Source organism: Archocentrus centrarchus, chromosome 17, assembly GCF_007364275.1.
Source record: "Archocentrus centrarchus isolate MPI-CPG fArcCen1 chromosome 17, fArcCen1, whole genome shotgun sequence".
Taxonomy (NCBI): Eukaryota; Metazoa; Chordata; class Actinopteri; order Cichliformes; family Cichlidae; genus Archocentrus; species Archocentrus centrarchus.
In genome coordinates this window covers 12260467-12287714 of record NC_044362.1, presented here as the reverse complement: position 1 = coordinate 12287714, position 27248 = coordinate 12260467, and the positions used below count along the sequence as shown (strand labels likewise).

At 40.8% G+C, this 27248-nt stretch overlaps 2 protein-coding genes across 5 annotated transcripts; one reads left to right on the top strand and one right to left on the bottom strand.

Annotated features, from left to right (window-relative positions):
* Positions 1-14: 14 nt before the first annotated feature.
* nr2f6a (nuclear receptor subfamily 2, group F, member 6a) lies at positions 15-9204 on the bottom strand. 3 transcript variants are annotated; one of them, XM_030752633.1, is made up of 6 exons: positions 8362-9204; positions 7222-8042; positions 5596-5690; positions 3701-4032; positions 3290-3536; positions 15-2455 (listed from the first exon to the last, which is right to left on the bottom strand). In XM_030752633.1, exons 2-6 carry the CDS (start codon positions 7488-7490, stop codon positions 2181-2183), a joined length of 1218 nt encoding a protein of 405 aa, XP_030608493.1. In that variant the 5' UTR covers positions 7491-8042; positions 8362-9204; the 3' UTR covers positions 15-2180. The 3 variants fall into 3 exon arrangements, with proteins under 3 accessions (XP_030608493.1, XP_030608496.1, XP_030608494.1); XM_030752636.1 differs by having other exon boundaries at positions 3701-4029; XM_030752634.1 differs by lacking the exon at positions 8362-9204 and having other exon boundaries at positions 7222-8195.
* Positions 7491-27248, top strand: plvapa (plasmalemma vesicle associated protein a). Of its 2 annotated transcripts, XM_030752630.1 has the most exons (8): positions 7491-7557; positions 19899-19958; positions 20690-21090; positions 23092-23155; positions 23270-23976; positions 24753-25458; positions 25713-25770; positions 26918-27248. In XM_030752630.1, the coding sequence occupies exons 1-8, from the start codon at positions 7521-7523 to the stop codon at positions 26949-26951; spliced, it is 2067 nt and encodes a 688-aa protein (XP_030608490.1). In that variant the 5' UTR covers positions 7491-7520; the 3' UTR covers positions 26952-27248. The 2 variants fall into 2 exon arrangements, with proteins under 2 accessions (XP_030608490.1, XP_030608491.1); XM_030752631.1 differs by lacking the exons at positions 7491-7557; positions 19899-19958 and adding an exon at positions 20427-20569.

The window sequence follows — 27248 nt, the reverse complement described above, 5'->3', positions numbered from 1 at the left end:
TTTCAACAACAAACTTGCGGTACATGTTGCAGTGTTTATTTGGCATTCTTCATACAGATGAAATTACAACACTTATTCAACAAGTTTGGAAAAAAAAAACCAAAAAAAAAACAACATAACAAAAGACACACTGTCATCATTTGATTCTTTTAATAACGTTGCCATACACGTGAAATTTGAAATCTTAAGAACTCAGTAACACAAAGAGAAAACATTCAACAGTAATTCTTTTTTCTCTACAATATGGTTGTGTGAATTGTAGACTCGGGGAAGAATATGCAAAGAACTTCCAAAGGGTCCAGTGGTAAGTCAAGAAGCAGAGTTGCACCCTTCTACTCTGGCTTCTTAAATTGATAATTGCTTAAACATGTTGAGTTTGGAGTATTTTTTTTCAATTATTTCCTTTAAAATACCTAAAACAGTCCTGATTTTGTAAACCCGCCTCTTGAAATACCTGTGTAAGGCAAATCCAGGTGGACCAGGGAACCCCATCTCCCACAGATACTCTAATCTTTTGGCATTAAATATCCTGCAAATGCAGTCTTTCCACCGGATCCTCATCAAATACAACATTGTCTCACATCATTCCCAACAGTAGAGACACACTCAACATGCTAAGAGATGAGCGCGTGAACGGCTCTACGTCATATTAGTTGCCATGGCATTCAGTTTCTTTCTTGACATCTTAACAGATGACAGAGGTATTTTCATGTAAATACACGTAGGAAAAAAAAAGGAACATTTTGGAGCTACCATCGAAGGCAAATACTTTAATGTTTAAATGAACCTTTAATTACATAAAAAATAATGAAACAGTATCAACTTAGCAGAGATCCAAAATAACAGTTGAACATGCAAAAAAGACAAAGCTGGCCTCAATATATATATGTACACGTTTCATTACAGTTTTCAAGAGATCGTGTTCTCCAGAAACGCAAACTGGGATTTAACCGGTAGTGTCGATTGTTAACTCTCTGAGCTGCATTTGTCAAGTTAATTCTTATTATTTAGAGTTGTTTCAAATAATGGAACTCGAGTTCAAGTTAGTCGTCAGTCTGCCGTTTCTCAGTGTCTGTGTAAAAACAAAGGTGTGATCAAAATAATGCTGAATGCACCGTATTCAGTGAGTCAAAACTCATATTTAGTAGACAACTGAAAATCACTCTGTGGGGGGGGTGTAAGACTCATATAGGTGTCCCAAATTTGTACTGAAAAACAAGGCAGCTGTCAAAAAGAAGGCGATTTCTGGTGAACAACATTTACAGAGGTTTGCGTTTAGGACATATCAGACTAAAGCATTCTGATGTCTAGTGAGGTATTAGTCCATTCTTGTGTTACTATGCCATTTTTTTTTTTTTTAATCTTCAACTACACCAACAGTGAGCCCTGTGGATGAATTTAAATGTGCTGTTCACTTGACGGTCAGGCAGACACAAGTCAGTTCATCTTTTTTTTTTTTTCTCTGTGTAGGAACCATCTCGGAGGATGATGTGATAGACTTTGGTGAATTATCCTTGGTTTAATTTCCCTTCTGCTCCTTTTCACTAGCACCTTAGTGTCTTCCTCGGTGCTCAGGCAAGAGAGCAGTAAAAGTCAAGAGTTTCCCTTCAACAGCGAGGCGCACGATCCATAATAGTGATGATACCGGATCATCCTGCTGTCAGTTATTTGGTTAAAAAGGTTACTGTATCACAAATGGTGAACCATGGAAGATGAGCCCGGTGTGGGAAATACTGTTCCTCCGACGTTCACTGGCAGGACAGTTTTGTTCTCTAAATGTACTTGTAGTGGGGTGCTGCTGCCCTCTACATGAAACTGCAGAGTCTTTAGTCACTGTGACATGTGGGTGGTGACATGACTGGCTGTGGTGGCCATATCGGAGCCCAGCATGAGGAGCTGGTCTCTGGCCTGAGACCTGGCACCAGAATGACGGCACTGGCAACAAGACAGCTCCAGCTTGGCACTGGCTACTCTATTCTTCTACTCTCTTCTTCTGGAGGCCCATGTGGAGACGGAGGGCTCATACATGAGGGGGAATTGAGTGGTTACAGTACAGTGCATATGATGGCCAGCTGGCACTGCAGTTTGATAACCACACAGATGGACAGTGATGAGTCAGGAGGATTCCTGTGGGTCCTTGTCGTCACTATTACCAGACGGAGACCTCGTCTGTCAGGGGGCTACTGTCCTGGGACATACGGCCAGCTGATTGAGTTTCCGGAGAGCTGCATGTCCCGGATGAGTGTCTCAATGGGTGTCTTTCCTATCAGGCGCATGAAAAAGAGCTGGGAGATGAGGCTGGCAGGAACGGCACGCAGGGCGGGCAGGCGCAGGAGGAGGCGGCCGAAGCGCTGAGGCTGACTCGGGTACTGCATCCTCTCGTACTCTGTCAGAGCCACCTGAGCCTTCTCCTGCAGAGACTCCACGTGTACTGGGTCTGTTAGACCACAGGCATCTAAAAGGGAGGAGGGAGGAGGCAGTTACTTAATAGTGTGGGCAGGTTACATAAAGAGTCGTGATGAACCTAGAGGAAGGATGAAATCCCAGCAAATAATGTGATAAAATACCCCCGAGGGAAACACGTGAAAGTGCTTCATCCTATATATGCTCTCAGACAAAAACACGATTTTTAAACCTCATCTAAAAGTCTTATTTTAAATAATGAGCGCTTTTAGAAGTGACAGTCACAATAAACTGTTTCTTTAAGACAGATGCTTATGTAAGACTTACGTTAGGAAAAGCACAGAGCTTCATGATGATCAATGATGATGCCAATTACAAAGCACTTAAAACTTAAAACCTTACTGCATTTTCAATAATGAACCAGAAGATGGTGCCATAGGAGGTAAATTGATAAATAAATTAGGCAAACTTAAGGGGTTTTTTTTGTGTTGGGTCTAAGAGTTTTCCTATTTTTCCAGCAGTTCCTTCTATTGTTGTCATCCAGTAATTTTCTTTGAGCCTTCAATTTTATGTGATCAGTTTTTACCCATGAAAGAAGTAAAAGAAGAGCTGTTTATGGGCTGAAAATCAGTTTTTATAAATCCTTAAGCTTCTTAAAATAGCTCTAAAGTGTATTCTGTGTCTTTGTCAAATCTGGAAAGATAAACCTGCTGGATGTTTGCCAGGTACCATCAAACTGTATGGGAAATGTAGGATCTAATAAAAGTCAAGCCATCTCAGGTTGTGCTGCACAGATTTTTTTTTACCATTCTTTTGCTAAATCTGCAGCAGTTAACATCAACAAGCAAGTTTTCTAGCCTTACTAACCACCCGAAGCACTAATCACCTGGCGAAAACAGCGCGATGGCCTTGAGACAGCTGTACTCGGCGGAGTCCACCTGCAGCCTGGTCAGCTTGTCCACCTGGTCTTGGAACACCCTCACCTGGTCCATGAAGGACACCACGCGCTCCGCAGACATAGGAGAGGAGTGGAAACCGGCCGCAGCCAAAAGGGGCGCCATGTGGAGCGGCAGGGCTGACTGGGCTGCGCTGAGGATGAACAGCTCGCTCCAGCTAAGTCTCAGCAGGGCCACCTGAGGATTTAATAATGTCTCAGTCAAGTACCCCCAACATTTTAATGTTTACTCAATTCATTCTGTTTATCTTTTACAATTCCCACAATATAACCTGATAAAGAGGGAAGAGTCTACAAAATCAAATTGTATGAATAGCTTTTAATTAAAAATAATCTTCTAACCTGGTCTGACACAGGCAGCTCAGGGAAATAAGGGATGTTTCTGGCCCACTCCACTGTGCTGAAGAGTAACCGGGCAGCCAGTTCACAGATATTATCTATGCCCATAGCATTATCTGGACCGGCCTGCTGGTTGTACTGGTGTCCATAGCGACTGTTGGGGTAAGGCTCAGCTCGCAGCAGCTGGGAAATAAGTTCTGACACTGGCTGACCACCACCACTACCTCCATTGTTGTTGTTATAAAACTCACCACCTCCAAGGCCGCTGGCACCACCTATGGGTGTGATGGAGGGGCTGAGGCTCGGCTGAGGTGGGATGCGACCGCGTTGAACTGCTGTAGTTTGGTTGGGGGACAAAGGGGAGGGAAGGAAAGGAAAGGAAAGGGAGGACAAAGGGAGGTGATGGAGGGGAGTTTGGTTGAGAAGACCAAGAAGAAGAAAAGTTAAAACTGAATTCAGCCAGCAGTGTATTTCTGATTATCAACAGACAGGCCTGACCCAATTAGGATGCTATTCTCCAACATTAAAAGCATGCACAATCAAACCCAGCATGAAACAGGGGAGAAACATTCATGTGCACACAAGACTAAATGAAGGCTATCCAGAAAAAAAAAATAGAAAACGTGGAACAAAAATTTACTTCCTATTAAAATCTTTTGAATAATAATATTAATTCTGAAGGAAAATTACAACATGGCTTTGGGATAACCTTAGTACATCCCTGCACTGATACACAAAGAAAATTTCTTCCACACTCAAAAACATCCTGAGAGACTTGGCGTTGCAGAAGCACCACAGCCATGACAGACGGCATTACTGCCAAAACTGAGACACAAGGGTGGATTACTGAGTAAGGGTTCCTCCATTTGAGGATATTAATTCCCAGTATGAGCATCTGTCCTCCTTAAATGTCCTTGAGCAAGATGCTAAATTCACATATACAGTAGGAATGTTGCTCAGTAGCTGACTCTGACCTCTGACCTCTCTGTCGAGGTAGTGGAGCAAAGGGAATCTCTCTACAGGGACTCATAATGTGTCTAGTTAGCGTGCTTTATGATCTGTGATTATAAGGAATAAAATAACCCGAGACCCTCAGAGAGGATGTCTATGCTTGCAGCCTCCTAACTAATGCAGTCAATGTGTCTGTATGCAACTATTTATTTGTTTGTTTCTGCCTGTCTGTCAGAGTGACATTTACTGATGCCTCACTTGATCCACCACTTAGAGTGAAGTTCCCATATTGGATTCTTCTTGATTGAGCCTACAAGTTGGGGGGTTTTTGTAGCTTCACCCAGAGGCTTAAGACTCTGGGACGCAGGTGTCTTAGCCCTGTATCCCTCTCAGTCACTGTTACGCAGGCACTAGATTAAGCCACTTAGTACATGGCATTGAGCTGACACGCATGGCTTGCTAAGCCATGATAGGGCCTAGACAGCCATGTGTGGCATTCTCTGCACTACAGAGCAGAGAAGGCAAGATAACACCAGCAGCCAATTACTACTGTACCATGATTGGTTTTTATTCTTTTCTAAAAGCAGCCAATGGAAATAATGAGAAGACTCTCTGAGGCTTCACACTGAATATAACTTCTTTCTTTTTTTCATAGTGTAGTGGTTTACAACCTAACAAGCCCTAAAAACAAAAGATCCCCAGTTCTTTGGGGGCTACGTGGGCAACGGGATCCAGCATATAAAATCTGCCAAAATCAGATATGCAGAGCAACCCGCTGTGGTGACCCCATGTGAATAAGGGAGCAGCCGAAAGTAGCCTTTTTATTCATTCAGTTGCACTATTTCCACTGCTGTGCAATTACAATTACAGCATGTGCCACAGTGTTTCTTATTATTTCCAGAGAAACTGAATGAATAGCAAAATAATTCATAGAACCAGATAGCTACCTTCTTTGCGCATACCAACACGGAAACACTTCTTCAGGCGACAGTACTGGCACTGGTTCCTGTGGTGCTGGTCAATCTGACACTCTCTGTTTGACCTGAGAATGAAAACAAAAGAATGACGGGAAAGAGATGAATTAAACAGTTACTGTAGCACCAAATGTCTGGAATAAACAAGTTGGCCTTATGTAATTACTAGATAATGACCTATTACAAATAAAATGCTGTACTGGCATGCATGCAAAGAAAAAAAATTTCTCCTTTTTGAAGTGAGCATAATATAGAAATAGAAAGACTCTCATTACATATGTTGGTCTTCAGACTGAAAAAAAAAAAACAACAGCACATGCAGCAGAGCAGCATTACAGCTGAGCACACAGTGGTGCATTATACTATACATTTCGCGCTCATCCTACCTCTTTCATACTGTATCCAGATATATTAAAATACATGATGAACACTGTTGAGATTTTTTGCCTCCAACAAATCTGTGTCTGTACTGGCCTCAAAAATTTAATATTGCTAATGTTAGTCAGTTTTACTGCAGGTATCAGTCTGTGTGACATGTGATCAAAACCAGGAAACCCTAATGACAAATGTATAACTAACCCTCTACAGCAAATGGAAATGTTAAAAAAATGAAAGCTGCTCTGCTGTTCTGGTGTACAGCCATTATCTTCCTTTCAAGAAAAAAAAAAAACATCCTGATGAACATAAAAGCTGTTTGCAGATTAGTGTCAACAGCCCGATGCCTACACTTCCTTTTCACAGTGCTAGTCAACATTAATATTGCATTATGAAACTAGATTTTCCATGAGGCTGCACACGACATGATGGTGCTTAGAGGGCTGATGGCTATATCACATAACTTAACTGTATTTTGTGCACAGCAAGCACCTTCATTCATATTTAAAAATAAAAATGTTATTATGTGAATAAAAGAAGTCAATCAATAGAAAAAAATAAAAGTGATAATTAATTGATTCAAGCACTTATTCGATCAAAAGTGAGCAAAAATGATCTGATGTTAGAATATCTTGGTATGGCAAAGCGGGCAATCTGCAGATAGATTAAAAAAAAAGAAAAGAATCATTAGTTTCAATGTTGTAGCTATGGAAATGATGAGACAGCTACAAATAACATCTGATTTGATTGTCAGCGATTCTGTTAATATTTTTGTATAATTTGGTCAGTAAAAATATGAGAAATAATTGTGGAAATGTTCTACACAATGTCCCACATGTCATATGCAGCTTGATTTGTGGGATTTGAAGTCCGCAGTACATTCAGTTCACTCTCCAAGACAAAGAAATGCAGAGAATCCTTATATTTAGGAAGCTGGAGCTAGAAAAGATGTTACAAACAGTAGCTGCATGTTTGTCAGTGATCCAGTGGACGAGCTGTTGTATAACAAATTATTTTAAAAAATATAAATTAAAAAGAAACACATTGGGAACACTTAGGAGCTCAGCTATGAATGGGATGGTCATATCTTTTTAAGGAAAACTAGACCCACAAGCCTGTTAAGCCTTCCTCTTTCACCATCCAGTATAATCTATTAAGCAGGTTTCTCAGCACCGCTCAGACTATCAATAAACAAATAATAATTACCCAGAATGCCCCGCTCACCTGCATGTGTAGCTGAGGTTGCGCCTGACGCTCCTTTTGAAGAAGCTCTTGCAGCCCTCGCAGGTGAACACCCCGTAATGTTTCCCGCTGGATTTGTCCCCGCACACAACGCAGTCCACCACGCAGGCCTTGTCATCGTCTCCGGCTTCCATGTCGCTGCCTCCCGCCTGGGGGGAGCCGTCTTCCTCCTCCCCCCTCAGGTAGCCCTTGTCCCCCAGCCCGTTAGTGCCCCCATTGGGATCTCCCCAGCCCCCACTCACCATGGCCATCGCTTGGTTACCGAACCACCGCAGAGGAAAATGGGACAGGCAGCCAAGATTTCTGGTTGCTGTCAAGGTAACATAAATATCAAAAGTCCAGACTGTGTGTGTGTGTGTGTGTGTGTGTGTTTTTTCCTCCCCCCCGCCCCCTTCCTCTCACCGGGAGAGACTCGGTGTTTTCTGTCTGCCTGCGCGCCTACTTGTTTATTAAGTCTCGGGATTATTACACCAATTAATAGAAAGGAAACCAGTCCTCAGGGTTGATGGCAGATGTCACTGAGCGGAAAAAAACAGGGGCTTTCAGCTTTGAGGAGAAATGTGTTTGGCAGGAAAAAACAAAACAAGAGCGATCAGTCTCCTCCCACTCCACTATGACCTGGAAACAGTGTCAGTGTGGCAACTTTTAGTTCTGCATGCATGTAGATTTCAACGCCGCCTCTGCCTTTTCTCGTTATCCAGCTCGTGGCCCCTGTGTGGTGTTTCGTCCTCTTCTTCGGACCAGTTCCTGAGGTGGTTAAAGGGAAACGAACGCTGCCCAGGCAAATGTTTCAGCACAGGAACCTTTCACAGGAAACATACACGAGTCAAACATACAGCACACATTTTCCAAAAGCCGAACTAAAGACAAGATAATCTACAAGCAAACGGCACGAGGTGCAAAATCCTCTGCCACACAGCTCTACATGCTGTTGTCCTCTCACACGTACAGCTCTGTCTCTGTAGCAACAGTAATGGCTGAAAAAGGACCTCAGTATAGCTCGCCTTAGCACATGCCTGGAGAGGATTTGACCACCCCTCTTAAAGTACCCCTTGCACAGAATTCGTCCTTGCTCGTAGCAGTTATTCTGTGTAAAATAGGAGTCCTTCAAAGGGAGCTTACCTTAGAGCAAACAGTGTCTGTGTCCCTCGCTGAAAAAGAAATCCTCTCCTCGCTTTAGAGATCTTCTTGAGACCGCAGATAACTCTTCTCTCCTGCCGTAATCCTCTCAGCAGCAGCAGCACCACCACCGGCATTGAGACCCATGATGGAGACATTCCAGGCTGAGCAAACCACGTTGGTGTCCACACAACAGCAACAACATTTTCAGGTGGTCTTCAGAGCGACCTTAGGCGCAGCCGCAAGAGCGGCAGAACGGACGACGTGGACCGCCTGTGCTCACTTCCAACACAGACGCCAGCAGATCCGCAACACAAGGAAGTGCTTTCTCTTCCTTGCTTGTTGTAGCTTGTTGTAGCTCACTTGTGACACAATCCTCTGCGCTTCCTCCTTCCACAGACCAAATAAAAAAAAAAAATCCCAAACAAACAAGAAAGCATTAGAGTGTCCGTGTGCTCAGCCCTCCATAGTTCCTGTGGTTGCTCTCCAAGCACTCATGCAGCCTTCTCCCTCCAGCCTTTTGTCAGTGCTTGTCCACCAAGAACTAATGACTTGCGGCCTAGCCGTGTGTGCTGCTTTTTGGCTCTGTGTGTGTATGTGTGTGTGTGTGTGTGTGTGAAGCCTCTTCCTATGGCTCCGGCGATCAGAAGGAGGGGGTTGAAGAGATGGGTGCTCCTCTCACCCCTCTGTCTCAGCTCTCTGTCTCTCCCTCTCCGGCTTCACAGTCCACAAATCAGATTATGATTCAAGGAAATGGCTGAGCTCGACACACGGGCTGAAATTCTCAGCGTTTGCTTTTCCCCTCTCTCTCTCTCTCTCTCTCTCTCTCCTCGACCTTCTTTCCTGTTGTCTGTTTTCCTCCACCGTATTTGTGTGTGTGTGTGTGTGTGTGTGTGTGTGTGTGTGTGTGTGTGTGTGTGTGTGTGTTTGAGAAAGAGAGATCGAGCAAAGCGGGAGAGAGCGAGAGGGAGGGGAGCAGGAGTGTATGCAGAGGGGGAGGGGGCAGTGTGTGTGTGTGTGTGTGTGTGTGTGTGTGTGTGTGTGTGTGCTCCTAGGGATTTGACACTGCTATTCAAGCCCTGTGGTTACCATGGTGCTGGCTGCCTTATATGGCCATTGGAGTCAAAGAGCAAAGAAGAGTGGGCTGTGTGGGGCAGCGTGCACACACAAACACACACACACACACACACACAGGAAGAATGTGGAGGATGTCTGTCTTCAGAGATGCAGAGAGCATGACCCCGAGGCCTCAAAAACCATCCAGAGAAAACCAGATTACCCTGAAGCCCCACAACAAATGCAAGCAAACCAATCTCCTGCCTGCCCTTTGTCTTCAAGAACACCCTCAAATTCATGCTTTTACATTGCAGTAAACTTTTAAAGAAACCAAGCAAGGCAGCATTGAAGGGAACTTTAATTCCCAATGCAAAGTGCAGTGCGCTTTGATCCTGCATGCGTGCAAGCAGCTCTCATGAGAACACCTTATTGCGCTGGAAAACAGAGGTTACCGTTTTATGGTCATTGCTCATTTCTCAGAGGTCCTCTGTTTCAGCACTTTGTGCCGCACATGGTGTTTTTGTGTTGGAGGTTACCCCAAGAGGTCAAGCTGACTTTCACGCCCCTTGCCACGCTAAAAGCCCAGGGTCAAATTCAGATAAAAGGGGAGGAGAGCAGGCACAACAAAACTGGATAAGAGCTTTAAGAGATAAGTGATGAATCTGCTTGTAAATGTTCGGCTTCGTGGGGGTTGCAGCAGTCACAGATATGGACAGATGAAAGTGCCCTGAGAGATTCACTCCACGCAACTTGTCTTATCTAGAGATTGTGAAGGCATCCCCCACCCCCACCCCCCCCCCACCCCTGTCGGCACTTTTATTGCATTCCTAAATCTAAATCCAGCTTTAGCCCCCCCCCCCCCCCCCCCGCAGAACACAATGTGTATGTGTGTGTGACAGAGAAGCATTGTCCTAACCATTGTGCAGCTAATGGGTCATCAGAGGTTTGTGTGGGTGAGAGAGTGTGTGTTAATTTGAATGAAAGTCCCTTTAATTAGGCCTCTGTGCCTGCTTATTGTCACTTCTTGTGTTGAGAAAGATTAGGCATGTCAAATAAAGGCTGCTTGTAAAAAGACTGCGTGTGTGGAGGAAGATGAGATATCCGGCGGGGCCGATAATCAATACTTTTGTATCTGAAAAACAGTAAAATTAAATAGTTTCCATTAATTGTCCTGTGAGTAGATGTCAGAAAAATTTCAATTTGGTATAGCAGGTGAGAGGGTATTTTATTTTTTTTAAAGTGTTTTTGTAGCTTTATTGCAGTATTTATTGCTGTCAGTCATGTTTGGGAATGGTGTCTGAAGCAATCAACTTACCTCTGTTTCAGAGGTCTGGTGGATTTCCACCCCTTAATACTGGACTTCTTTTTTTGAGCGGTTAGTACAGGCAGCAGACGAGAAAGCAAGGAGAGTGTGCGTGCTGGACTCAAAGCATTTGGCACACTGAACATTTTGCAAATGAGAAAAACAATATTTAATATCATTTTTATAAAAACAGAAATGACGTTTTACATTCTTGTCATTTCAAAGTCAGTGTGTCCGTCCGTTTTACTGCTGCTACTGGGGGCGACAGTGATGTGACCTTTGAACTAGCAGTCACGGATGTGGTTGCTCCCAGTGAGGAATCCAGAAATGCAAGACTGTGAAAAATATCTGTCAAGCAGCCATTCCAGCAGTATACAGAGTCACAGACATGCATATGCATAAGAGAGTGAAGTGTAACCGTCTAATAGCATGTTTAAATATTTTGGAGATTCTCTTTAAGTCAGGAGGGTCGAGCTACCCAAAATGCAAAAGGCTCCTGGTTATCAACAGTTTTAAAATAATGAAAATGGAGAAATAAGAAGTTCTTCTGAGGCACATTTTTTTCCCATTCTCATTGCAAGAATTGCTAGATTGGATAAGTTTGAAAAATGAACTCCAAACTGGGTGCTGCCCATGGTTTAATGTATACTGAAAACTGTGCATCCAGAGGGGGTGCTAACAGTGAAAATTATTAATAGGAAGTGCACTTTTCAAGGAGTGGCAGTGTTTTCTGAGCTTTTGTCCTACTCTGCTTTTTGATGTTCAAATGAGTTCTCACTCAGACATGACTCACTGCAGAGCAGCCTGCAGATTGATCCAATCCAGCACCAAATGATGCAAAAGATGGCCACCAGCAATAAACAGCACCTGTGATTTTTTTAACCCAGCCTGTTCTCAAAAAAACAGACAAAAAGTGTAGCTGTGTTTCTCCCCTCTGTGATGAGCACCTATAGAAATAAAACAAACAAAAAATAGCTAACAACTTTGGACCTTTAAATTTTTAAGGACAGTTTAAATCTGCATACCATTTCCTAGGGTCCCTACATGTTGAGTTTTCATGCACCAACATCGGTGATTGTAAATAATTAAACAATCGCACACCACAGCAGGCTCACATGCATTTGTATGCACCACCACGATGGTCTTGTGTCTCCCATCTCCTTTGATATTGCCTCGATGGCACTCTTTTTTTTGGAAGTGCACTTTAAAAAAAATAGTAGGAGATCATAGCAGCATCAACAGTCTGTAATGTATTGAAGAATTTGAAGTACTCGGAGCATTGCAGTGCAGCTTACCCAAACACTGTGCTGGCCGTGGCTTATTTTATTGAGGTAAAAGATGTCCGAGCTTGTTGTGGATCGGAGGATTTAAATGAAAATGGAGCAACTGAGACCTTCAGCTTAATCAGCCTGATCTCTGTAACAGAGCAAGGAACAAGCAGCTGGTTAATAAAGACCATGGCTACCTAAAATGGGCTGTTAGTTGACTTTATGTCCCCTTAGGAGACACTAGACAGAAGCTTTGTTTTCTAAAAATAAATCACATAGAAAAATACAAAGTTTTACATCTTTAAGTTTATATATGGATATAAATTTGGCATATTCATGTGTGGGCTCAAATATTTAATTTAAACTGTGCATATTTACTACCTTTTTAAACCCTGTGACTGCTCAGGAATCCTATCTTTTCTTGGCTTTAAGCTTTCAGGCTTCTTTTAAAGTTAAGATTGCCGGATGGTTAATTGAACCATTAGCATGCATAGACAGGCTCACACATGAATCACAGAGGCACTGGTTTTTCAGCTAACATTTCAGCTATTTAAATTAACCTTTAAATGTCTAACATTAGGCCAGCCTTTTCCTCGAGGCATCTCCAGCAACCGCTGTAATTCAGTCTCAGGGATCTAAACTGTGTGCTCTCAACTGCATCAACATATGGAAAGTAGATCTTTTCTTAAAAGCAGTCGTGAGGCGTCTGTGTGGCTGTTTTTTTGCAGGGACGCTGTTTTCATCACGCTCTGATGGCCGTCAAATGTTTAGACTTGCAGTGACAGCTTTACCCTGAGACCGGCGTGACCTCTGACCTTTGAGGAATGGACAAGCCTGGTAAGAAAAACAGAAGCCTTTTGTGCGGGTCAAAGGGAAAACATCTGCTGTGCTGAAGACACAGAGAGGAGGAGGGGGAGGGGGATTAACTCACAGGTATTCATCATTTGGTCTGTTCAGTCACCTCAGATGAGAGGTGCCTGATGGGAACGAGCAGAAAGCCACTGTACATTCCATCATTAGAAGAGAAATCCTCCTTATTTCTCCCAGTAATTCCCCAGCTGCCTCTTGGCTCAGCAGGAAAAAAGAAATGATTAAAAAACATAGATAAATACAATATGAGGGGAAATTTCTTTGATATGAATGCTCCAGTCTTTCTTATCACATAACTGCAGGAGTTGCTGGCCACAGCTAGTCTTTCATTTTTAAATTAAATTTGAGCCAGAATAAATGATCTGAGAGGATGGCACATCACAGGGCCTGTTGAGAAAATTCATTTCAACAATTCTGTCTTTGATATCATCGTGCATTGTCGTGATAAATGAACGTCTGAATCTTTTAACCCTGCTGAAGCAGTACAGTGTCATTTAAATTCAGCTCCAGTCGGAGCGCAGACAGTGAGAGCAGGTATTTCTACTTTCTTTTTGCACAAACTGTGCACATGCCGTAATTTAGCACCACCTTGTTTATTTGTCTTTCCTCCGTCTGATGGCTGGCTAAGGTATTCACCACTCAGTAGAGAGGCCTCTTTCCTTAAGCTCAGCCACCCAATATAGCACATGCTTTTGAGATGGTTAACCAGATACTCTACAGCAAAAATATCAATTAACCATCTCATGAGGGAAACTTTATGGTGTGCCATCCAGGCTTTTTTCATTAGGACATTATTTTTTTTTGGTTTTTTTTTTGTTAGGGCAGATAAAACAGTGTGCCTTGTTGGTGGTCCAGGAAGCACTGGAGTGAAAAGAAAACATGGAAATTGGATTCTTTTCCAAATATTTGGTATTAAAGCGAGATTTGGACATTTTTAGGGAATTATCGAGCAGTTGCCAGGCAACCAGGGCCTCCAGGAAGTTACTGCTCCCAGCCGACACATAACGCACACCCCCTCCCAGTAAAACTGCAAATTGTTTATACGCTTTGGTGTGTATGCATTAGAAAAATGAGATGTAACAATTTGATTTGTGACTGTTGCAAGCTAGATGAGAACAGCAGAACCAATTTCATATCTGTCCACATGAAGTTTTAGCTTATTAGCTTATTTTTGTAATATAGGATAAATTACACACACATCCTCACCAGAAAGTTGGGGCAGGTGCTGTGCTGAAAAACATGTATCAACACAAGAAATAGATTTCATAGCTCCCACACTGAACCCACTTTATTTTTGTACCATTTAAGATAGAACATGTTAAAAGTGAACTTTTGATAATTAGGGGGATCATATTATATATTTGGACATAGCCAGGCTAACATGTATCAAGTTCTCATGCTGGACTTGTCACAGCTGATCTAACTTAACTCTTAACTTAGGTGAGCAGTTTATTAGTGAAGGCTAGTAATTCATAAGGAACCAAAAGGCAAATGCAAACTATGAACCTAAAACTAGAAAACACATTGACTAGAACATAAGGCTAAGGGAAAACAGGGCTAGAGAAGGACTCTAGGACAGGGAGCCAGGGGGACAGAGGCAGAAGCAGGAGACTGAGACAATATATACACACAGGAGGGAGATTTGGGAGAGCAGAGACAGCTGGGGAGTGGGGACACAACACACAGCTGCACTTAATCATAAGAGATGAGACAAAGGAAGCAAAAGTCAAGGCAATGCACAAGGAACAACAACTCACACAATAAAACAGGAAGTGACTAAACCCAACACACAGGATGCAGATTTGACACAGAGAACACAGGGAACCAGAAATTAAATACCAATAAACAAGAACAGAACTCAAATAACTAAACTAAAAATATCTAAAGCAATGGACTAAACCCCGAGGTATCTTTACCTAAATATGGATTAGGAAAAGAGTCTCGAACCATGCTCAAAAGCTAGAATTAACAACACAAATAGCAAAATATGAGACAATAAAAGTACAAAGACAAAACGCTAGGTCAAAGACCCAGGACCATGACACTTAAAGTTTCCTGTGCCATGAAAGTCTCTCTCTTTTTACCTGGCTAAATCACCGTGGTAATTTATGCTGAACATATAACCTGGCCAGGAGCAGGTTATGCTCATAGTTCTGGTTTTAAATCAGCCGGAAGCGCCACATTTTCGCAGTCTTTTATTTGCAGCATGTAATATAGATTCTTTGCTGGGGGAATAGGTTTTAAATGTGCAGGTTTCCAAGCCGTACCTTACTAAACCCAATAAATGAAGTGCAAACTGTGCATCGCATTGTCACAGGAGTATGCGTGTATTATTCTGAAAATTTATAAAATGTTGCTCTACTTGATTCTAATCTGCTGCTAAGTCCATTTTACACTGCTGGAATTGCAGCTACCAGAACAAAACACCAAGAATACCTGTACAATCAATAAAAGTAATTTCACTTTGATCTGCTGACAAACTAAGCTGATTTCCACGTATCCTTTATTAGGCTGTGGGACCTTTTAATGTTTAAATGTATCCAGTTTAAAGTTTCAGTACTTGCAGCCATCACCTGAGAAATAAACGGCAGCCCTGAAAGTGCACTCAGCAATAAAATAATTAATTTGAATTAAAATGCTTTTTAACCACTCTGTGCGCTAAATCACCAGATTAACAGTTTGAACCAGCATTAATCTCGTCATCTTTGCATTTTACTGTTATATTTTTATGTTCTTTATAGATTTATTAATCACCATTTTATCATAGTCGTCTGTTAATGTCTCTAATTAGAGTAGGTGGCATTCATAGGGATCATTTTGGCAGAAAAGTCACATGTGAAATGCCCCTTTTAATGTAAGTGCAGTCAGAGTGTGAAGCGGAAAGTCCAGCTTAATAGAGAACGTTGATAACCACTTTTGTGATACCCGTTATCTCTGACCGGGGTTTTAGATTTTGTTGAGCCAGCTAAGCCAAAAAAAAGCCTGGCTGTGTTGACCTTTCTTTGTAGTATACCCCTCTGGACATGGACACAGGACCTCTTGGGGTGTCCTGTGATGTCTGGCACAAAGATAGGGTCTTCTGGGTTTGAGGTGGGAATCCCAATCCACTCTTGAGTGGATGGGGAAATAAGCTCGGTTGGGGTGTGATACAGGGAGTTTGGAAACAAGGTCAACATCACAGATAGTATAAAAGGTGGATGTAGCTTCTGGGGTCTGAAAACTGAAGCCAACGTGGCGCTGCCTTAAACCTGCATTTTTCTCTAATAGCCAGCAGGGGGTGACTCTTCTGCTTCCAAAAAGAAGTCCGGTTGTATAACAGTCTTTGGGGCTGTTTTGATCAGTAACCTTATTAAACACTTTCTTGATGAGTTTATGTATTCTATTCTATTCTGAATTGAAACTAACAGTAAAGTCTATTTTGTAAGATTGGATCATTCTGAAAGGAGGATTATCCAGGATATCCTCATTGGCCAATAAGTGTGGAATGTTCTCGGTTTCTCATTCAAATCAGCCTAATCGCTCGTCACATCCAGTTTCAAAACTCCAGAATGGCAATGACAAAAACGCTCAGCTTGAGGCTTCATAACAGGACTTCACAAACCAACTGCAGTCATATAACAATGTTTATTCAGGTACTATGTAACCAAGTAACATCTACATCAGTGTATATGTGGAAAATACATTAACAAAGCTCTTTTGAAATACAGTAAGCGGCTACAAATGCTGCTTTTGCTTAAGCTCACATTTTTTTTTTTTTGGAGCACACTTTAAAAATTCAACAGCATAGACTGTATGAAAGGGTCAGTCCATCAAATATTAAAAACAAGTAATATGATCTAAATAACAAAAGCTATTAATGAGTAAAATATAAATGTGTCCTCCACATTTCAAAGCAGTTATAATTCTGTGCCCAGCTCTTTAAATTGTTCTCATGAGTTGCGGTATTCTCCGTGCTTTAGTTCAGGATCATTTACTTTTAGGTCACTGCATTTCAAATCATAAATCTTTTTAGAACATTTTCTGCTCTGATTAGCCTGAAATCTTTAAAACTCACATCTATATGATTGCTGTGAAATTTTAGCTTCACATGTCAAAAACATTTCACAATCTCTCTTTTTGAAAAATGGTCCATTGATTCACTTCCGGCATGCCCCCCCCCCCCCCCACACACACACACACACACACACATTTGGAAATTTGAGGCGATGCTTGAACATGAAGATCTCAAAAACTATTAATAATAATAAAAGTCAGAAATTTCCACTGACCTTTCCCACCATGAAAATGAGTCAAGACCTGTAATTTGGGGCAGATGCATCAAAAACATCTGAGTATTGGCTAGTTAATATATGAATAAAAAAAATGAAGCTGTCCTGTAAAATCCCATATTTGAGCACACACTAATCATGCAAAAAGAAAACATGTAGAATACATTTTAACATGAAATTCTTGGTCACAAACTGACTACATTGAGCAAAGAGGACAAAAACAAAACTATCAATATATATCTGATCTGAATAGAACAAAATTCTGGTGCTTAAGCTTAACTCTTCTGACTATTTAAAATGACCCTTCTGAGAGCTGGTACACGGGCATTCATTCACTGCATTTTTAAATAGATCTGTGGCTGCAGTAGTATATATTTTCCACTAAGTGGCAGTGTGTTCCATGACAACTACTGTATGTGTCTGTGTCTTGAATATGGCATTTAAACAGTCTTCTTACTGTAACATCAGGACAAATGTTACTTAAATGAGTATTACATAAATTTTGTCAGCACTGAGTACCAGCCTGCTGCTGGTAAATGTAGTTTAAATGTGTCATGATTAAAAATCTGTCAGTTTGGATGCATTGCACACTGTAGAAGCCCATACATGATCTAACTGTTTAATGCATGAACTGATTTCTAAATCAGTTTAATTTCTTTGCAGAAAATTGACACATTTTATATGTTTTAAAAATATGTAGAAATGATAAAAGAATCCTTAAATTAACTAATATGTATGCCACCCATACTAAACTAAACTTATACATTCATGAGAATTCTAAAGAATATTTTCTTTAAGAAAAAACATAAGTGTAACCACCTCCAAATGTTTTGTTGCTCCTTGGCAGCAGCAGTAATTCTGCATTTTAAGCAAACACACAAGCAGACCTCCGCGGATTTTGTGTGGGCGTGTGCTGTCTTCAGTTTCAAGAAACACGAGCATAATGGAGGTCTTCAGGTTTCAAGGAAAATAAAAAGCACAATGCAATACTCTCTCTTTGGTCTCTACAAACACCCCATCCTCCCCAATCAGTTTGAAAGAAGAACTGCTGATGAGTGACAGTGTGCAGCTTCTTTCTTTCTGGTTTTTTTTTTTTTGTGGTTTGTTACATTTTTTTTTTCTTTTCCAGTAAAATAAAAAAATCCTTTAGAATGGAATAATTTTCTGGCTGCACCAAGATACAAGCCTGACATAATCTCGATGCCTGGGACACACAGTTCATGCTCGGTGTTTCTGTTAAAACTGCTTTGCCTCAGCTGTAGGAGCAGATGCTGCACACCTACATTAGCTGGCGATGTGTGGGAAGGGGACGCATTTGGCTTGTTCCCGCATGAGGTGCTATAAATTTGAGGCCGGTTTATGCTCACATGAGCAGCTGTTGGTGACAGTTTTCAGTTTGAGGGATAAACAGCATTTGGTTTGAATAAACTGTTTTTACAGTGACTGCTGCATTTTCTAACCAAAAAAAAAAAAGCTTAAACAGCCTAATAAATTATCACTACTCATGTTTTTTTCTTTTTTTTTTTTTTTTTTAAAAACTGATGCAGTCAAGTAAAATATTGTTCAAATAAGTAAAAAAAACAAAAACAAATGGCAAACATTTCCTTGGGTTGTGCTTGTTGTTTTCATGACTGTATGAAGATCCAAAGGTCTGCCACGCTCTGAACAAACAAGAATGTTCTAATTAGATTTTTTAAAAATATCCAATATTAATTTAGTAAAACCTCTCAGTGTTGTAGCTCATTGACTTATAGTCTATCTATAGTGTATGGCACCCTCTCATAGAGCATCCTGTGCACAGATATCTTTTTGTGAAATTCCTTACCCATGATGTGATCATTTGAAACTTGAACTGCTGCAGACTTGAACAAAGGACATAGTCTTTGTTAAAATATGTTTTACAGATTTCAGTCAGTACGAGTGTCACAACATATGTTACATTTGGAAAAGAAAAAAATTGGCCATTTTGGGAAATTTCCAAATTGATTGTCTTGTGGTGAGTCATGTGAGTAGACTGGCGCCCATGTGTCTTTCCGGTACACATGAAACTCATTTTAACGTCAACGAATTTATCATAATCTGACTTGAAGAAAGTGAAAACAGCTTTCCTTTTAGTGTGGACCATCAAAATTTAGTTTAGTAGTATAACGCAGCTCAAATGTGTGAAGTTGAATTTACAGTCTTTGTGATGGAAGTCCTTAAAGACACACCCAAAACAAACTAATCACACAACACTGGTCAGTTTTTCCTGCTTATGACTCCTTCCTTTTAATCATGTCATTTGGAATCTGAAATTTTCATGTAAAGCGATTCACTCGTGCAGTGAATAGTGGCTCATCACCAGACGGTGTAACTTTTCATTTATGTTCAAGTCCGACTTCACCCCATCTTGCTGAACAAATGCATGTGTTACTTGTGATTAGGCCTTGATGTGTTTAGCTGGAAGTCAGTGAGGTACATAAATGTAGTTCAGCCGGTTGGCATCATCATGGTTCCAAAAGATAAACTAGAAATTAAGATAAAAAAAAACCAAATCATTTTAACTCCAATTAAAACACCACCCTTATTTTTTGTGTCTTCTGTATCCTGTGTTTGTGGGAGTCTTTCATCTGGAATCTTGGCAGCTCCCCTGTGATGTGCCACTTCCTGTCAAGATGAGGCCTGACATGTCAACAATGGCGGGCAGGAAAAAGTTGCAATTCTCACTGTCAGGCTCCTACATTTCATTTTAAATGTCCTGTGTGTGCCTGAGTGTGTGTTTGTGTTATGACACAGGGGGAAGTGTGCTGACGTCATCGTGTTGGACTGAGACTCAAAGCATCAAAGAGCCACCGAGTAAGACTGTTAGAAGAGCATCAGGAGCCATTGTCCTCCTCGTCTGCTGCGTGACAGAAAACACTGTTCATGATCCCATAAAAATGGATTTGGCAGATTTACAGCGAAGCTACACACATTCATTCCAGTAAGGTCTTTATAGCCCATGGGTATTTGCAGAAGGTGTTAAATTCCCACTCAACCAATTTGAATGCTCAGAAAATTGGATTTAAAGAATGAGGTGCAGCCCATATATTACAGTAACAGCAAATATAGGTTTGTTTTGTTTTGTTTTTTTCCAAGAAAATATTCATCTCATAAAACATGTGGGAGGGTGTATGTGTGTGTGTACATGCATGTAGACTGGCCATTGTGTGTTTGATAAACTGCATAGTGATGGACAGCCAATGGAGGGAGGAGACTGTAAACGGGACCATTTCCCATTATAGGAAATGTGTGGCCAAAGAAGTTTATAAATCCCTGCCCAAGTTTACACCCAGTCCACAATCGTTTCCATTCTTGTGTAATCAGTGCTGCAAAAAGGAAACGTCTGGTCCATGTCTGCAGTGTATTGGGGCTTCATCAGAAGACGTTACAAGAAATGGGTTGTGAAATCAGCTGGATAGTCTGAAGTAATTCTGCATTGTGCTCTGATTTGAAGAAGGGCTTTTTGTTTGAACTTGGCCGACAGCTCCTAGTAATTCTCAGATCTTGGACTTATTATACACCTTTCGTTTTTTTTTGCTTTACAGTATCCATGTACAGCAGTGGCTACTCCCAGGTCTCCAGGTATAGCCCAGAGGCCAAAAAAAAGATGCAGTACCGCTCCAGCAGCAAGAGTTGCGGCTACTACATGCGCATTGTCTTCTTCTTCTCCTCGCTCATTCAGTCTCTTATCATAGTCAGCCTCGTGCTTTTTCTTGTGTATGGTAAGACACAGGACTCGGCATGCGAACAACGTATCCAGGATCTGGAGGGAAGCTTCAGCCGACTCTCCCTAGAAAACGTGGCCCTCAAGAAGCAGAGGAAAAACTTGACCACTTTGCTCAACGTCACCATGACTGAGAAGGCTCGTAATGACTTCGACCTGACCAATCTGCGCTACTACGCCAATATGTCAATTCTGTATATCCAAGATTTTGACAAGAAGCTGGTGAGTAACTGAGGTGTTCATGATATCTCCATCTTTATTATAACTGTGTCTTCTTATGTGTGATCTAATTTAATTAAAAAATTTTATTTTAAGCTTTCAACAGCAATATAAATGTTTTATTTTAGTGTTATTTTTACCTTGCCCACTGATAGGTGGATGGAGATTGTTCGTTTGTTTGTTTGTTCGTCTGTTAGCAATAAAACTCAAAAAGTTTGAACCAAAAATGATGGAACTGTGTGGAAATATTCCTCAGGGGACCAAGAACATATTATTTGATTTTCAATGTCAAAGGTCAAAGCTCAAGGTCACCAAAAATTTTCAAAAATTAAAAAAAAAAAAAAATCCCCATCTTATCATGGCAACATTTTTAAATTCATATCTCAGTTAATTTTTCATCTACTGTGACGGTACTCGGGTAAAAACAATTACTGTTGATAATTTATTGTCTTTTTCTATTTTAAATGAAAATACTCACAATAATGCAAAGTAAACTAGAAACCTTACACAACAATCACACACACACACATACAATTCATATCTCAGCAAATATTTGTTTTTCTTTTTTTCCTTTAGTTTTTTAGAGGAGGCTATTAGGATACATAAACTGAATAAAATATATCCAGACTGGATATGACATTATCTGTTTATGTGGATCTCATTAAATTTTTATTTTTTTTTACAGTTTTTAAAAGATGCCTCTGTGATCTACTCATTTATGATGACAACATTGGGTGATATCTATTGAAGGGTAGTATTGGCACATATGTGCTCTATTGAGGGCCCTTCCAGTGATTCGATATCTTTTTAGAATTAATAAAGTTACAGATGACAGGAAAAAATAATCAATATACCTGCAATGCTTTAGCCAAGTTGATACGTGATGATAATAATAATAACTTTATTTGTATAGCACTTTTTAAAATGCACACTTACAAATAGATAAAACCACACATTAAAGAGAAGTGTACATGTTCAAATATATGGTCTTACATTCATTCCTCTACACACACATCAGAAGAACAAGAGCCAAAAATAATGGGTAAAAGATTAGGGGAACAGCTCACCTATAAAAATGAGTTCTACTGTGTGGGCAGGAGGCTGAGCATGTACCAGCAGAACATTGTTTAAATTCCACAGCCTACCTGAGTTTGCTGACCATGTCCATCCCACAGTGTAGCCATCCTCTGAAGCTGAATCAGGGCTTTACATGTTATTAATAAAATTTGAATATTAATTCTGAATTTCACCAGAAGCCAGTGAAGGGCAGCAAAAGTAATGTGTGAGCGCCAAGGCTGGATGAACTTTGAGATGATTCAAAATTCAGATGCTGGTCAAAAAAGTTCTTAGCAGATGATTTGATATTGCTGGAGAGGAGGCTGATGTAATGACCGACCTCCTTAGAGAAACTGTCAGCGCCGAACACAGGAACTTCAGTTTTGCCAGGATTAAGATGGAGGAAATCTGAAGACATCCAATGTCAATGGCAATGAAGCATTAACTGTGGTGGTTATGCATGTTAGTAGGTGATAGACTTTGATAAAGATGCTAGGAAGGCAGCTGTACCTGTATAAGCGTGGGAGTTTTCATGGGTCCTGCTGTAGCAGTCTTACATGAGTGCAGGGTTAGGTCGGTGTTTGTGGATAAAATACATGAACCCCGGTCGCTGGTGGAGACGGCTGAACTTAACATCACCAAAACTGGAGATGACACACTGCTTTCCGGTGACTTAAGTATATCAGTATATCTTCACTAAAAGCTATTACCACTGATACTTTAGTCACCTAGGCTGGTCTAATGATGTCACACTGATCTGATTGCTGCCTAAATGTAATTCTGGGCTGTAAGCTCCAGGCCTGCATCATTATTTTAAACTTTTTAGAGCAACTGACTTGCAGATTTGCCAGTCTACAGTTCTAAAAATGTGATTTTTTTTTTTACTCTGGTTTACAACAAAAACTCATCACTAAAACTCTGATGGCTTTTTTTCACTTATGTCAACAGCAACAGTGCAGGTACGAGTTGTTCCAGTGCAAGTTCGGACATTCTGTCTCATGCCCAGCACTTTGTAAGTTTGGTATTTCTTCAGTGCAAACCCAAAAATAATCAAACACATTCATGCATTTTAAACAGCTGTCACCTACTTTGTATATTATTTTTCTCTTTCCATTTTTTTAAATAGCAACAAGTAGAAATACTTGTAACTGTGGGCTGCTGAGTGAACAACTGAAGTTTGTTGACTCCAACTTCACCCAATCAGTGCATAACATAAGGTCGGAAATGAACCAGATTGCCAAAGAGAGGGACAGCCTGAACTTAGAGACCATCCATCTGAGGAGGGAGATATCCAAAAAAGAAAAGCAACTGGAGCTCTGCGAGCGAACATCTAAAAATGAGTTTACCCGGTCTTTGGATTCGGTCTACAATGTTTCCAGGGCTTTTCTACAGAAGATTGACTCGCTCTTCCCTGCACACATTGCCTTCCAGCTCACCTGTCCAAAACAGAGGGAACACCTGGAACAGATCCGCTCCAACTGCACCAACCTGTCCAGAGAAGTGGAGGACAAGCTCCAGCGTTACATGAACTCTGTGGGAGAACAGGTGGCAGGCATCCAGGCTGAGAACAACCGCCTGAAGGCCGAAAACTGGCGATTCTCTGAAGACTACCGCTGGTGCAGCCAGAACCGCACGGGCATGATCGAGCAGCACAGACAGAACCTAGTCAAACTTCAGCAGAAACATGATCAGAACCAGGAGAGAATCCTGAAGGAAAAAATTAAGCTAACTGGAGAGAAAGAGGTCCTAGAAAATAGTGTCAAATTTAAAACTAAGGAGGTTGAGCACCTTATGGAGCAAATCAAGCAGCTCAACAAGACATGCATGCCTAAGGTAAGACAAACCACTCAAGACTGATTGATAGGGTCTGCAAGCCCCCTTTTTTGAGCTCTGTGCTCAATTCAGATTTAAATAAGAAACAAGCACCTGGATAACTAAAGAAAATACTTAACTTAAAAAGTTTGTCACTGAAGACATTAAAAAACATCTGATTTTCAAACTGAGTTTTTCTTTTTGGCACACTGAGCCAGTGCTATTATGAAATGTGAGCCTGTACAATTTGTCCCTATATTTTGTAGTAAATTTTGCTACAGAAACACAGATAAATGTTATGATCTGCTTATGTTTGTACAGCAATCAGTTGATTTTGTGCAAAACGTTTAGCACTGTTCATTAATAGCCTCTGTAGTATATAGCAAGTGGAGGGATGCTAACATACAACAAAGCCTGTATCTCACCTCTTTGAGATAATGAGGTGTTATATAAGATGTATGAGATCAAAGCAGCCTGACTGGTTGTTGGAAATGATCCAGCTTCAAGTGCAGCAAGTGCAGAAGATGAGGAGAGGGAGGGAAATGTCTGCTGGTGAAGAACTAGAGGTCAGAGGGGTGAAACTGGGCAAATATGTCTGCCTCTTATGTTAAGTGTCTGCTATTGTCTAAGGACAAATTTAGAACCTAGAGTGAAGCTGAGGAATAATGGAGTTCTATCTTAAAAGAGAATATGTTTTCATATTTTCTGTTGGTTCAAATGTTTTGTTACACTGTTAATGCCATTTGATTTTATTAAAACTGACCTTGTTGTTATTTATTTTATTTTATCTTTTTCAGATAGGGCTTGGTGGATTTTCTGGAGGCCTGGGCTCTCAACCAGGCATATCGAATCAGCCTCATTGGGGCTCACTGGGTGGTGTGGGATCCAGTTCTTCCAGTTTGGGTCAGCAGGGTAGGACAGGGTCAGTTGGAGGGTTAGGTGCAAGCTCTAGCTCATTTGGGTCATCATTCAATAAGCCTGCATCAACTGGACTGGGTGCAACTGGAGCAGGCTCTTCAAGTTCATCCTTGTCCACTGGGTCAAGACTCAGCTCCACTGGGTTAGGAGTCAATAAGCCAGCATCCACATTAACAGGGGGAACTTTCCCAAGCCTCGGATCAGCAGGGTCAAGTCCAAATCTTAGCTCAGGTGGGATAGGCTCAAATAACCCATCACTAAGTGGGAGACGCTCTTCATCCCTTGGGTCTTCCTCTGTGTCATCTGGGTCAACACCTAGCCTTAGCTCAAATGGGTTTTCCTTAAACAAACAAGCATCGGGTGCATCATCGTCATCATCGTCATCATCATCATCATCATCATCATCATCATCATCATCGTCATCATCAACTAAAAGTGGCTTTGGGTTTCCATGGTTTGGGAGCAGTAACTCGGGACAAAGTAAAACAGGGAGTGTACCAGGGAAAGGAACATCAACTGGTACCAGTACTGGAGTTGGATCACCAATGGGTGCAGGACGAACCAGTGGACTGACAGGTGTCCCAGGTAAGCATAAATAAATAGAGTGGTTACATTTGCAGTTTATTATTTTCATTGTCAAACATCTAAAACTATCATTCTCATTCCACCCATTCAGATTCTGAGGATTTAGTTTGATTTGAAATCTATTTGTCGTCTTTTTTTCATCATACTTTAAACAGTGATCTTTCATAAGGTGCTGCAAATACTTAAAAGCAGAAGGATTAATTACTCATGGTGAGGTGACAATAAATCACTATTTTCGTATGTTTAACCAACAGACAATGCCGCTCAGCATATACAAGAGCTACAGCGCCTGATCAACCCGCCTGGCCCAGAGTGAGTATTATATTATTCACTGAAGGTGCTGGTTTTTTTTGTTTGTTTGTTTTACTGTTTGTTCTCAAACACAATATTTTTATAATTTTTTTTTTTGTCATTGTTTTTTGTTTTGTTAAGGAAAAGATGTCAGTACCTTTATCTCTTTCCTGATACTTTCTCTACCATGTCTGTAACTCTCAAAGCATACTGGTTCCTACTGAAGACAATTATGAAGAAGTGAATATTTAAAAATAGATTACACATATCTTACTATTGTAGACAAAATCTCTGCTTGTGTTTGTTTGCTTATTTTTTTGGCCCCTAATTCCTTCCACAAGATGAGGAGTTGTGCAAACAAGCGTGGCACACAGGTTCATCTTAGGCCTTATCTATATCTATATCTATATCTGTATCACAGGTTCTTATCTATATCAAACATTATGACATCATCATGTCGCTGAGTGAACACCTAGCAACAAGCAAAAATGCTAAAATGACCCCTTTTTAGCATTTATGCGTTTACCTATCTGCATCTGCATCCATGAAAGCTAAATTTTACATGATGCCTAGCAACCACATATATATGGGCTACCTTGACCCATTTTATGCATTTATGGACTTTACAAAAGCATTGCATCATTTTCATTTCATGGCCAATAGCACAAACAGGCCAAACAATACTGTAGCATGTGCATGTGCTGGTATCGTTAATACACTAATGTTCAAAAGGTTGGCAGCAGTAAGAGAAGTCCTGGCTTTTGAAAGAAAGGCATATGACATTAAATTATGCCGTTAAATTAATCAGAAATGCTGTAAATGACCATGATTAATGGGGGGACGTTTTTAAAATGGAAACTCAACAGCAGCCATCACTCTTGCATTACTTAATGCTGAAAAGTGGGCTGATTAAAGGAGCACTGAGTTTGACTCGTTGAATGTCAGCCTCTGTGGGTTTGACTGTGGCCTCAAAAAAGCACGTTTTCATACAACAGGGTGTAATCCTCCCTTCACATACCAGCACAGTCTGGTTCTTATCATTAAATGACCTTTGTGTATAGAACAGATTATGACTAAAGTTATCCTTTAACAAGAGATTGCAGTGTTTTCTGGTTTGATGCCCTCACACTTCCACGTTATAATAATTTTCTTTCTGTCTTTCTTCTAGGGAGAAACAGGACCTCTCCAGAATGTTGGGTTAGCCGAATCATATTTGTTATCTATTTTTGTCTATTATACACTGCTAAATCCAAGCTTCTCATATTGAGTTCTTATATTGTCTATATATAAATGTGCTGTATAACATGTACTGCTTATGACAGTTAATGTTTCAATATGCATGTGTGAAATAGATTTTGATAACTTGCACTTTTACACTTAAAATGTGAAGTTTTCTCATGCATGGATGAATAATGGCATGTAATATTTAGTATATGGTATTTTTACACTGTGAATACGTAGATAAAAATAAAGGTTTTGTTTAAGCCTAAGTATGTAAA